The sequence below is a fragment of the Harpia harpyja genome, chromosome 1 (genome assembly GCF_026419915.1).
Source record: "Harpia harpyja isolate bHarHar1 chromosome 1, bHarHar1 primary haplotype, whole genome shotgun sequence".
Lineage (NCBI taxonomy): Eukaryota > Metazoa > Chordata > Aves > Accipitriformes > Accipitridae > Harpia > Harpia harpyja.
This window is the reverse complement of record NC_068940.1, coordinates 108,171,955-108,184,710: the sequence shown is the minus strand read 5'-3', so window position 1 is coordinate 108,184,710 and position 12,756 is coordinate 108,171,955. Positions and strand designations below refer to the sequence as shown.

At 56.5% G+C, this 12,756-nt stretch overlaps 1 protein-coding gene, 1 long non-coding RNA gene and 2 other non-coding genes across 5 annotated transcripts in view; 1 reads left to right on the top strand and 3 right to left on the bottom strand.

The window, feature by feature from the left end:
• Positions 1–140: 140 nt before the first annotated feature.
• LOC128151527 (uncharacterized) lies at positions 141–2,502 on the bottom strand. Of its 2 annotated transcripts, XR_008238405.1 has the most exons (6): positions 2,347–2,502; positions 1,854–1,906; positions 1,127–1,176; positions 686–879; positions 471–566; positions 141–287 (listed from the first exon to the last, which is right to left on the bottom strand). It is a non-coding gene; the product is annotated as an uncharacterized LOC128151527 (long non-coding RNA). The 2 variants fall into 2 exon arrangements; XR_008238401.1 differs by having other exon boundaries at positions 1,127–1,906.
• Positions 1,299–1,432, bottom strand: LOC128152258 (small nucleolar RNA SNORA9). The gene has a single exon (XR_008238577.1). It is a non-coding gene; the product is annotated as a small nucleolar RNA SNORA9 (small nucleolar RNA).
• Positions 2,016–2,150, bottom strand: LOC128152256 (small nucleolar RNA SNORA9). Its single transcript, XR_008238571.1, has one exon. It is a non-coding gene; the product is annotated as a small nucleolar RNA SNORA9 (small nucleolar RNA).
• Positions 2,503–2,764: 262 nt separating the features above from the next.
• CCM2 (CCM2 scaffold protein) overlaps positions 2,765–12,756 on the top strand; it is a 38,322-nt gene continuing 28,330 nt past the window's right edge. Inside the window, 1 exon segment of the mRNA XM_052809055.1 lies at positions 2,765–3,027. Within this exon segment, the coding sequence (XP_052665015.1) occupies positions 2,998–3,027 (30 nt within the window). The 5' untranslated portion in view covers positions 2,765–2,997.

Here is a 12,756-nt window from a genome sequence, read left to right as displayed (position 1 = left end):
GAGGTGGGGCGGCCGTGGGGCTGGGGTCATCACGCCACGGTGATGGTCGCTGGGGGCTGCCGAGTCCCACGGGAGCATCGCGGCGTCCCCAAACCTGTCGCCGTGTGTCCCCGCCCCCATCACCACATCACGCCAAAAACCCAACGGGAAATCGATTATTTATTAAGAGGCCGGCACCACCCATTCTCATCCCAGTATCCCCAGTTAAACCCAGGTAACTGGGAGCTCTGGGGAGGACAAGTCAAGGTGAGGATCATCGGAGAGGGGACCCCCGTGCCGGTATCCAGCTGGAAAAGAAAGGGGGTAATCATTAGAACAATGAGGATTACGGCATTAACGAGGCAGGATATAAATTCCACGGCTCCACTTGTGGTTATCACGGCAAACCAGCGGTCACCAGTATTCCCAGTTCCACTTTTTAAACCGTAAGTTACTCCCAGTAAAGCCCAAGTACCAAAAAACCTCCTTACCGAGCGAGCGAGGAGCACGGCAAGCTTTTCTGTGAGGGTTGCCATCCAGTTTTCCCGGCGGTTGTGCCAAAAACGGGTGACCTAATAGATTTTCACCTAAAATCGAGGGAAAAAAAAAGGTTTGGAGTCACGATGGCGACAAGTTGAGAACTAGTATTTAAATCTCCTGACGCCGGCGGCTTTTGGCATCGCCGAATCCGTGTCATTCCCCTTACTGCCGGCAGGATTCGGCCGCGTGGCAAAAGCATCGCCGACAGCGGCTTCACGCCGGCTCCTCTTTCCAGCCCTGGCATCGCGGTAGCAGGCAAGAATCGCCGGTTAGAGCCGAACAAACACCCGCGTGGGTGGGCATGGCTGACCCGTGCTGCCTTCTCCTGTCTGTCCCAGCATGCAGGAGCCACTTGTTTGCCTGTAGATTTAATTAGCTGGATTAATTAGGAAGGGGGGGAGGGAGGGATGTCTAGAGCCTCAAACTGCCCCCACGCTGCTCCGGCCAGCGCTGCAGGAACCAGGTGGGTCACCCCAGCCCCGCTCCCCTCATGGGATTTCGGCCCCGAGAGGCTCGTTTGGTGGCTAACGACGAGACGAGACTGCGGCAGCGGCGTTCGGCAGAGCTAATTAGACCGAATTAGGGTAATTACGATGCCAGAACCCACCTCTGCTGTTCCCAGTGCCTTCCTACGTCCCTCCGCATTGGAGCGGGAACCTGAAACCAAAGAGGGAATGAACGGTGTCAGCGGGGCCGGAGGAGGTGGCAACCGGCACCGCCGCGCTCGGCACAGCCAGCCGGGCCCAGCCCGAGGGCCGCGGGGCTCCCCCTGGGCACGGGGGTGTCTGGGATGTCTATAACCCCTCCCCGGGGAAGGCAGGGAGAGGCCTCAAACTGTCCCGGGGCTGCTCTGGCAAGCGCTGCAGGAATGGCGGGGGCCACGCCAGGCCCCCCCACGCTGGTAGGCTTGCGGCAACACCCATAACGGTGGCGGTTGCCAAATAAACCCACCGAGCCGTCAAAGAGATCAGGGTGCGACTCGCGGCGTCACCGCCTTCGAGGCTCTCCGTGCCCAGCCGGATGGCACGGGCAAGCCTCACCGGCTGCGTTCCGGCACGCGGCGTGGTCGCCATGATCACCCCCTCCACCCCAAGAAGGTCCAACCGGAGCGAGGGGTGATGAGGGACGAGCGGGACCTCGTGGCGTCACCCCAACTTGCCTCGCATCACCCCAACTCGCCTCGCGTCAGCAGGAGCACGACCTGGCGCGAGCGGGACCCCACGCCGCAGCTCTGTGGTGGGGTTTCAGCCCTGCCAGACTCTTGTTCGGTGGCTGAGGAGGTTCGGCAGAGCTAATTAAGACACAGTTAGGCTAATTACGATGACGCAACCCACCTCCGCTGTTCCAGGCGCCTTCCTACTTCCCTCCGCATGGTCAGAGTGGGAGCCTGAAACCGAAGAGGGAAAGAACAGCGTCAGCAGGGCCGGAGAAGGCAGCAGGCGGCCGGGCCCTGCCCGAGGGTCCCCCAAAATGTCCCGATCTCCCCCCGGGCACGGGGGTGTCCGGGATGTCTATAACCCCCCCCCCGGGGAAAGCGGGGAGAGGCCTCAAACCGTCCCGGGGCTGCTCTGGCAAGCGCTGCAGGAATGGCGGGGGCCACGCCAGGCCCCCCCACGCTGGTAGGCTTGCTAGGGCGGGGTGGGGGGGGCAGTGGGAAGCGGGCACGGCCGGGCCCCCGGGGACACGCAGCCCTCGGCCCGGTGAGCCCCGCTCCCCCCAGGGAAGGCCCCGGGCGGGCAGACGCGGCCTATGGAGGACTACCCTTCCCAGCATGCACCGCGCCCCACAGCGGCGGCATCGGGGCCCGATGGGGGAAAAGAGCCTCACCCCGCGCTGCCCCGGGAAGCCCCCGCTCCTCTCCCGGTCCGTGGGAGCGGGCCCGGCCGCGGATGGCGAAGGATTGCGGCAGATGGTAGCCGGGCCGGACCGGGCCACCCTCCCCTACCTGTCGCTGCTGCCGCCATGGCTGAGGGCGGGGCTACGCCGGCGCGTGACGTCAGCGCGCGGGGGCGGGACCACGCCGAAGGGGCGAGGCCAGCGGGCGGTGGGCGGAGCCGGCCATCGGAGCGGGCGTGGTCGGATGGGGTGGGCGTGGCCATCGCTCCCGCCGTTCCAGTAGTGGGCGGGGCCGGCCGGTCCCCGCGGCGGGGGGGGGTCAGCGCATGCGCGGTGCGGCTCTTTTTTCCCCCGGCCACGCCCCGCGCGGCCGGGGAGGACTGACGTCAGTCCTCCGGGCGGAGGGCGGGGCGCGGTGCACGCCGGGAAGCCGCCGCCCAAGATGGCGGCAGGATTGAAAAGTTGTTGGTGGTGCTGAGGCGGCTCCGGGCTGGGCCGCGGCCGGGAGCGGGAGCCGGGTGGGCTATGGTCACCACCGGGCACTGAGACCGGGTTGCTGGGCCCCGCCGAGCACGGAGGCCGGGCGAGCACGGCCGCTGCGGGGATGCCCCGGGGGGGGCCGGGGCCGCCGCCGCCGGAGACATGGAGGAGGAGGGCAAGAAAGGCAAAAAGGTGAGAACCGGCTGCTCTCGGGTCGTCCACCTCTGCTGTGGGGCCGCCCTGGGGGTGGAGGGCCGGCGGCGGGCCCCGCTGTGCCCCCGGGACCGGGGCCTTCCCTCACCCCCGGGCCTGGGGGGCTGCCCCGTCCCGTGGGCCGTGGCTGTCCAGGGCCTCTGTAGCCCACGGGCCGTGCTGCTGAAGCCCTCCCAGGGGTGTCTGGAGCTCCTCTTGGCTTCTCGGGCCTTGTACCCTCGCTGTGGTGGCTTCAGGCTTGGTCCTGTCCGAGCTGAGCGTCTCCCTGTTGGTGTGGCTGCGCCGAGGGCTGGGACCTCGCTTCCCCCACCAAAAAACCCCTTCTTTTCTGTGTGAATGTAGGGCTCGGGGGGAGCGCCGCCACGGCCTCGCTGCCTTCCAGGGATCCCCCGTGTTCGGCCGTGGTATGGGTCCGCTCCCACTGCTCTGCCTGCGTCCAGACACCGATCAATGGTCAGGGGCTGATTTACTCCTCTGCTTCTCTGCCCAGGCTGGAAACGAGATGGCTGGTTAATGACACAACTTAAAACACGTTCTGTAACAGCGCTGGATTGTCTTGGCTACTGATTGTGGTGCTAAACTGGGAACGCTATACACTCATGTGTCTCTTTTATGTGTTTATGTATATATTGAGTCAGCTATAGTCAGGAGTACTGCGCTGTAACCGCCTCAAAGGTCAGCAAGCTTCGTCTGCATTGACTGCGAACGGGCTGCTCTAGTTTCTCTTGTTTAAACCTATTTTTATGTCATGTGGGGGAGGCGAAACTCGAGCTGAAGGCTGGGGCCGGGATGCTCGCTGAGAGCAGCGCTCCCTGAGCGGGGAGGGGGTGGGGGTTGGCTCTTTCTTTGCAAAAGAAACCCTTCCCTTGGTTTGATGACATAACTGGGGGGAAACAAGCTATTTTTAGTTGTTTTGGGGGCACCTGCAGTAACGGCGATCTCAGAAGGTGGCAGCAGAGTCTCCTGCTGAAACTTTGGTTTGAAGTGATTGGAATACTCACTGAATTAGAAATATTGAATGATATTTTTTCTGGAGTTACCGTACAGACTTCCCACAGCCGGAAAGTAAAACCACTGACGTCCCCTTGCGATGTCTGGTGACCCGTGTGTGGTGTGGCAGGATCCACAGCACAGGTGGGAAGAGAAATTATTCATCTGGATATGTCATGTTCCTGCTTTCTAGAAGAAACAACTCCAGGCGCTTGCTCCTGGGGCTGCAGATAATTGTAGAGTAACTTTAGATGTAAGTAAATGCCTGTCCTTTGTGGTAGGCAGTGACTGCAGGGCTGGAAGCGGTGCTCAACTGAAGTACAGAGACAAGATGCGATATGTTCTGGAAGTGGAATTGGTTCTTGTCTCTGCTGAAAAATGTTTTTTTTGCTATTTGGGAAAAATCTGGGGCGGGTTGCCTTAGAAAACAGTGGTCCCCGGACATGCTGCTTGCTTGTGTGGCTGGGTTGGCCACAGAGAGTGCTGTCATACTGGCCAGTGTAATCTGGGACATTTGTGCTGCTGTCTGGGGGCTTTTGGTGAGAGAAGAGGCAGCCAGCTCCTGTGGTCGTGGCTCCTCAGGATGACTGAGGCGGCAGGGACCTCTGGAGATGGACTAATCCAGCCTTCTGCTGGGAGCAGACTGTGTCCTGTAGGGTTTTGAGTCTCTCCAAGGATGAAGACACCACAATCTATCAGGGCAACCTGTTCTGTGTTCATCCTCACACTAAAGAAAGTTGTTAGGGTTTTTTCCTTATGCTTGAACAGGATTTGCTGTGTTTCAGTTCGTGCCCTGTCAGTGGGAAGAGTCTGGATTCTTCTTTCGCACCCCACCAGGTCTTTGTACATGTTGATGTGTACAACCTCCTCTTCTCCGGGCTGGATGATCCCACCTCTCCCAGCCTCTCCTCATATGATAGATGCTCTGATCCCTAAACCCTCCTCGCAGCCCTTTCCCTGGGCCTGCTCCCGCCTGTTCCATTCTCTCGTGTACTGGTGACCCCAGACCTGGCTGCTCCAGTCCCCCGCTGCTTCCCTGCTGCGTTGTAGGTGATCCCAATGGATGAGGAGCATCCCAAGACCCACAGGAGTTGGGCTGCAGCTGGGGAACTTGGTGTCGCACAGGGGTGGCACCTCCTGGGCCAAGGCATGGGCTTACGGAGCTTCCTTGGTGCGAGTTTCCCATCGTAGTGGTAGTTAATTAGCCCTTGGAGCAGGTGCCTGCAGCTCTTTTGAGCTTGGACAGCTATCGAATGTGGTTAATTTCCCTCTGGAGAGGGACATATTCATCCACTGTGCCACAGCAGTTCCCAGCTACAGGGAAAAACTTTTTCCTGTCTGTTTTTTTCCACACACTGTGGATCATTCCAGAAGGCAGGTGTCTGGCCCTCAGCCAGCAGCATTACGGGCTGAAACAGGGCAATTGAGTTTCTTTAGTGCTGCTCCAAAGGGTTATTAGGGCAGGTTTGGTCCGGACTAGGCAGAAAATCCCAGCCCTGCTTTGGGGCTAACTCCAGCTTTAGGCAAAGCATGTACTTGTTAAACTGGAGCTCTGGAAATCCTGCCAGGAACTTGCGTTCCCCGGCTCTGGCTTTTGGTGGCTCACGCCAACAAGGTTATCCCAACTGGAATGCGGCAGTGGTGGGACGGAGCACATCCAGCTTGCTTTTGGCTGTGGTCGTGAGAGCTGCGTCTTAAACAGGTTTGGGATAAATCACCCGTTTCTTGCTAATATTGTGAGGAAGGGTGGATCGATTTGAAGTGCGTTGGCTCTGGTTGTGCTGCGAGGCTGCGCGGCTTCCTCGGTGCTTGCCGGTGCAGTCAGCTGGGCTGCGGGAACCTGCCCGGAGCTGGAGAGCAGCTGGTCTCGTGCCCGGCAGCCTCAGGCGAGGCTGGATGTTCCTGGCGCACTCCTTCCTGGAAAGAGGAGGGGCGGAGGGAGGATGAAGGCAGATTTCTTGGCTACCCTGGTGGTTATTTGCCTGTAGAGAGGATTTTTCCTGCTGGCCTCTGTTGCAGAGGCTCTTACAACATCGCAAATCTGTAGGATGGCTGCCAGGCTGCTGCAGGTGATCCAGTGCAAAGTGCTTGCGTGGTTTTCCCGAAGTAATTCTCTGTGGGTGGCATCAGGTGTTAGCATAAAATTCCTGACTTTTCCAGCTCAGATATGCCCTAGATCTCTGATGTTGGCTCAGTTTGCCTCTTCCCAGGCCTCTTAACAGCAGCTGCTTCGTCAGTTGCCAGATCTTCCTCGTAAAGCTGATCTTGATCTGTGGCACTGAATTCTTTGTGGTTTTAAATGCTGTTTAATATTGAAGATATTGGCCAGTCCAGCAATTCCTTCTTGCGCAGATCATTGGGAAACATCTGCCAAAACTGAGCTTGTAACTCCAAAGTGTGCTTTGCTCCACGCCAGAGGACTTGGGCAGCAGGGTCATGTTCTGCGCTGGTGTGCGTGGAGGGGAATGGAAAGCCGAGAAACTTCTGGGGGCAGCTGAGGTGGTTATGAAATAGCTGAAATGGAGCTGGTTCCCCTTGAAGCTGGGTGCAGGGTAAGCCCCCAGCCTTAGTATAAAAAATACTGAGGGGCTGAGCTGGAAGTCACAGCTCTGCAGGAGTTTCTGCTTGCAGGACAAGTTGCTTGAGCTTCCTTCATTATCCCAAATATCCAGCTTGTTCATGCCGGGATAGCTGCTGGGCTTTGACAAGCCCCTGGCCTGTGTTCCTGTCTGAGACTCTGTTGCTGCAGAGATGGTTCTTCCATGACTTCACTTATTGAGGCCACTTGAGTGAACGCAGTATCTGTATTTTTAGCTTTCTGGGAGGTTTTTAGGCTAACGAAAGCACCCACGTGTACTTGGACCCTACACCGCTTTGCGTATGGAGCCTAGGTCTGTACTTCCAGCTAAAGCAAGCCACGTGAGGATCATTCCTGTAGGCTGCCTGTCACCCGTTGCTCTCTTCTGTTCCAAGACTTGATGCAGCAGCCCTGACCTGATCCCCAACCCTTTCAGGATGAGTAAATTTGATGGGCAGGCTGTGACTCCTTGTGATAAAGCTCCAGCTACCGCTGTCTGGCATGGTGTCTGGTTGCTTCACGCCTTGCTCTGAAGCTGTGCTGCAGAAGGTTGCACAGAGGGTACGGTGAGGGGTATTTAGCCCCTTTCTCTGATCTCTGCAGTGCGGTGAGTGTTGCCGTCTTCTCCTCTGCTCCCAGCGTGTCCCTTGTCCTCAGGCTCACGCCGCTGCTCGTGAGCAGATGTGACTTGTGGTAGAAATGCAGCAGGTGGGCAAATACCTGCTCTGCTCGTGAATGAGGAGGGTTGGTGCACTGCCCCGATGGTGGGGAACTGGTGGAGGGGGGAGGAAATCGGGGTGCTGGGCTTCGATCACTAGAAGGGCTTGGCAGGGGTAAGGCCGGCTGCCGTTGTCCCTTGCTGCGGCATCGATGGGTGTTGCAGTTTGGCGTGCTGGCACTGCCGTCTGGGCATTGGGGGACAGCTCGGCATGCTGCAAACCGCTGCCTCTTCCAGCGTGGCAGTGGTGTGGGGGGTACCTGCTGCTCTTAAAACAGGAGCCTGGCTTCAGAGCTTCCCTCACTGACAGATCTAGCTTGAAGTGTTTGTGCTGATTAAAATAATGTGGTTTAAAGTACAACTAGGGTCCAGCTGTGAAAGATCAACTCGAGACCCTTATCCCCTCTTACCAAGCTTCAAGGCACATCAGGCTCCCGAGACAGATGCAGATGGGTTGTGAATTGCTGGTTGAGGTGCTGCCCTTCCTGCTCTGTGCTTTAATCCAAATGCCTGGGCACTTCTGCTGCTGTGAAGCTGAACAGCACTTAGGAGGCTGTCCTTGGTTTTCCTGCTTGGAGAGTAGTCTCTGGTCTTCCTCTGTAGCTAGAACATGATTTGCTGTGTGTCTTAGCTGACATCTCCAGACAACGGACTCGTCTGAAGTGGCGTTGATCGTCTGAAGTGAGTTGATCTCTCTTCTGCATTGCTTTATGCAAGCCTAGTTGGGGCTCACGTAGGTAAGAACAACCAAAGATCCATGATACGGCTCTCTGGTATCCTCTGGGTTTCCATTGCTTATCCCGTTAAACCTTAACGGTTGCGGTTACAAACCCCAGTGCTGTTTCAGATGAAGCTTGGGAAAACCTCCCAAGTGCAACTTGGCGTTTACCTAATCATGCTTAAAATCTCTGCCTACGTTCAGCAGCTCAATAACGAGTAAATTTGGCGTCCCTGCTCCCTCTGAAGGGATGGCCTCCGGGTTGGGAAACGGGCTTTTCATTTTGAGAGCTGTCTCATGATCTAAGTCTTCGTGGGGAAGCCAGCAGACCCGCTAGACTGGGTTTTAGCAGCTGCTCTCCTTTGAACTGCCAGTGCTTGGCTCGCTGTGGGGCTCAGCGGGACAATCCTGTCCTTGCTGTTCTTGGCTGCTTTTGGCCTCGGCCCAGTTACGAGCAGGGAGTTGCTCTTTTTCTCTTCTCAGTGCTTCCTCCTGGCTCTGGAGGAAGCTGAAAATCTTCTGGAATACGAGGAGCAGAGGCTGAATGGAGGTGGGATCATCTTGGGTTTAGGCTTGAAGTCTGGAATGGGGGGAAATGTGGGGTAAAAGCTGGCTGGGCAGGGGCAGGGGAGATGGGGCTCTGGTGTGCTGGCCTCAAATAGGGCAAGTCTTGTGTCCTGCTCTGGGTGGTGGCATCTTCCTCTTGCTGCTGCTGAACTTTGGCCAACTGGCACAAAGGTTTGGACGGTTCTGGTGGACCTTGTGGTGCCATACAACTGTACTTGTTCAACTTGCAGCAGAGAGTGATTTTAAAACATTTACTTTGAAAAATTAAGCTTAATTGTGCTTCTAGAAGCCTGTGAAAGTTGAGACTCACTCAGCTGAAATTCAGTGTGAGTCTGTCTCCTTGTAGGGTGTGTTTTAGTCTCATCGGTGCCCTTCAGAGGAGACCCTCTGCCTCCTCTGGTGCAGAGCGAGGATCTGTGGTATCGGGAAGGACTGGAGGACTCTGGAAAAATGTGTTGGTGTCGCCCGGCAGTGTGGAGCTTTGCTCTCACCTCTCCCAGGGGTCTGGGATGCTGTTGGGGTGCTCTTCTCGCCTGGTGGGTGACCTCTTCCAGCTCTAGGGTCTCAGCTGGTGGTGGTGGTGGCAACTGGCATGGGACATCTTCAGCAGCCCCTCTCCTGGTCTTAGGTCTACACCTCCTGGCTGGAGGGCCAAGAGTGGCTGTAGACGGGCATGGAGCTGTGGCTGTAGGTGGGTACGGAGCACGTCTCACACGGTGATTGCTCAGGAGGAGCTTACCCTGAGGACCAGGGTTTGAGGGCTTCACGGCAGGGCTGTCCTTACTGCACTGCTCGTGTCCGCATGGCCTTGGGACTCTTGTGGTAGGTGAGATCATCCTGCGTGTTCAATAGTCGTATGGCCACGGTGGTGTACTGCCGCTCCGGGCCTCAGTGGGCTGGGGAGGAAACACAGGCATGTCTCAAACACAACGTATGTCCCCAAAATAGGGATACTGAAAGTGTGAGAGGCCACTTGAGACCTGGCACTTGACTTGGTTGAACATGGGGCGCCTGGCATTTTTGTGGCCGAGGGCGGTGAGGCTGCTGGGAGGGGCAGTCCCGATTCCCTCCACCTCAGCTCCTGCCCCGTCCTTGGCACTGGCTCCAGGGCTCGTCTTCTGCCTGCCCGCCTTCCTGCACCGCCTGGTGTGTGCCGTGGTGGGAGCAGGACAGCCCTTTCCTCTGGCAGGCGGCCACTAGATAAGAGGGTCTGCTGTCAGGACCGTGGTCTGCCTCAAGACGAGAGAGGCTGTCCCTAAAACCAGCGAGGGCCATCAACAGGCACTGGTGTAGTGGCTGGGAACAGGGATACATGCCCAGTTTGCTTCTCTCCTCAGATCGGGGATGTACTGAGCCGGTGCCGTGTCTGTAGCTGACCTTTGAGGTTCACAAGCTGCTCTGCAGACCAGGCTCCCACCCTGTCCCGTGGCCTGTTCTCCATGGCGTGCTGTCGGGAAGCAATGTGGTTCCTTCATCCTTGGGCTGACCCCGCTCTGGATAGTGTTGCTTTCCCCATCTTGAACTGGGAGAGGCAGCAAGCAGGTCACCTCTATCAGCGTTATAAATACATCCACCATGCTGACTTGCAGGGGTCTGCACATGGCATCTCCTCAGGGCTGCTGCTTGTCCAGGCTGAAGGAGGCTTGGCCTGAGTTACACAGCTCCTCTGGGCCTGTGGTCACCCCCATCTTGAGCACCTTCCTGGCTTTCCCAGTCTTCCCCCGTACCTGTGAGATGGGTGGATCAGAGCTTGGCACTGGGGCGGTGATTCCAAGAAACCTGGTGTCTTCCTGGGTGGAAGCAGGCAAGAGTCTGCTGGGTATCTGAGGTGGGGAGTGTGCTGCCTGCCTTGCTCTGGCAGAGCTCTGCCTCTGCCCAGCTGCTTGGCTGCAGACAAACCTGAAATGTTCTATTCTTGTCCTCGTTTCTACCCTTGCATAACTGATGTTTTCAGTAAATGTTGCCACCTTACCAGTGTCCCTTTTCCAGATGACCGGTGCTGACCAGTGCAGGTTCCTGGGGTCTGATGACCCCACCACCGCAAAGACAGTCGTCCTGATCCTGACCGGCTCTGCCTCGGCAGGAGCTCCCAGCTCCTCCTCCCTTTTCCTGTGCATCCTCGTGTCCTCCCTGGTGCCGGCTGGCACCAGAACATGAATAGTAGCTGTGACTGGAGATCAGTTCCCTGAGATGGGAGGCACTGGGGAGGACAAAGCTCTGCTTGAGTCACAGCAGTATCCTGACTTCCAACTGTAGGAAACACCTTCCAGCTGGCCATGACCTGTGTAATCAGATGCTGGGTGTTGGCTGCTCTGGCTCCCAGCAGCTACTGGTGGTGTGTTTGGTTTGTATTTGCTTTCACCTGCAAGGATGTGCAGAAATACTTGCCCAAATAGAGCACCAGTGTGGTAATGAGGTATCTCCTCCGAAGCTGGGGAGATGGCTCTTCTGAAAGCTCTGGTTGGTGCTCACGTGCAGCTTAACCACGTTGTCTTCTCCTGGGTGGTCACGGGAAGCAGAGGGAGAGCAACCTGGCTGCTGCTGCTTCTTGCAATCTAGGTATCTCTACCCTGCTACGTTCCGCCTCTGCGCATGTCCCGGTTGCGGCTCCTATGGGTTTTGAGCGTGGAGCAGCATGAGGGAGTCAGGCTGGGGGCAAGGGGCATTGCTGGGGGATCGTCTCTTTGGGGAGCTCATCCAGGGCAAGTGACGGCCATGGCCTGGGGGATGAGAGGGGTCACTTATTTGGGGTTAAGGCTTCACAACCGTGGAAGCTAATGGTCTCGCTTTGGATCTTCAGCCTCTGGTAGCCTTCACTGTACACCAAACTGCTGGTTTGCTGCTGAGGCCGGCATGGGAAAGGACAGATACTGCAGCAGCGCTTAATGTAACACAGATTTTTCCTGGGCTCGCATGCCTATGTCAAAATAGTTTTGCTGTTGTGGGTTTTGCTCGGTACAAAATAACTCTACCATGCAATTGGGTAAATACTTGCTTTGCTGTTTGGTCAGAGAATGGCAGACAAAGCTCAAGCTTCCTAAAACTGCATCGCTCACACAAGATGCTGGCTGAAGTAATGATACCAGCTTTCAAAAGTGTAACTTGCACTCTGTAAAACTTTCCATGACAGAAGCCCTGACCCAACACAAGTCTGATTCCCACCCCAGATAAAAGTTATCTGCAGTCCCTGTTAGTTGTGTTTTGAAGAGCAACACCAAATATTCTGGGTTTAAGCCTCTGTCTCCCTTTTGTTTGTGTAACATCCAGAAAGCAGGTAATGTTTTCTGTTTCAGAGGTGCAATCTGTTTCTGTGCTGGTGAAAGCCTGAAGCCACGCAGGAGTAGTGCTCTGGGATGAGACGATGTCTGTTTAGCCCAGAGACCTCCTTGAACATGAGCAGCTTCCATATTTCCAGCATGCTGCTTTGTTGCATGGGGACTTGGCAGGCTGGCTGAGCCAGCAGACATGAAGCTCTGCTGTGTGGGATGTGTTTTGGTCTGAGGCTCATCTCCACGGATCTGTGGCAGGCTGCAGAGCCTGGTTCTGCAAGGATATGACCAGGAAGCCCCCAAGTTTGCCATGGGACCACCAGGATCACAAGTCTTGAAGTGGTGACTTAGTAAAAAGTTATGGACTCATCTCCTCAGTGGTGGCTCTTCTGCAGAGCCCTAATCCTTTTCCCAGCCTGTGGCATCCTGCTCCCAGGACAGCATTTCAGTCTTGCACAGGCTTAAACTCTATTTTACTTTTCACAAAGCCATATCAGCTTCTAGTGCCTTTTGATTCTTTCCCCCTAGCATTTAGTTGCAGAAAAAAAGTCAATCAAGGGAGAATGTGCCCAGCAGAACTACAGAGTTTAATGTGCCTCCAGAGCTGTGGGGGGGGGTCTAAGGAGAGGTGACCACAAAAAGCGCTCGCCTCTGACCAAACAAAGAAAATGAGGTATGAACTTGCACTTGTCCCAATACTCGATCCGGCTCTGTGCCCCAGGGCTAGCTGTGGGCTTTATCTTGACTACCGTAGGGAACAACAGTTGTATGCCACTAAATCTTGGTAGGTAATTGGAACATACTTGTAGGTGACACAGATGGATTAGCATTGCTGTGAAACTTTGGAAACCTCAAGCCTTGCCTTCGG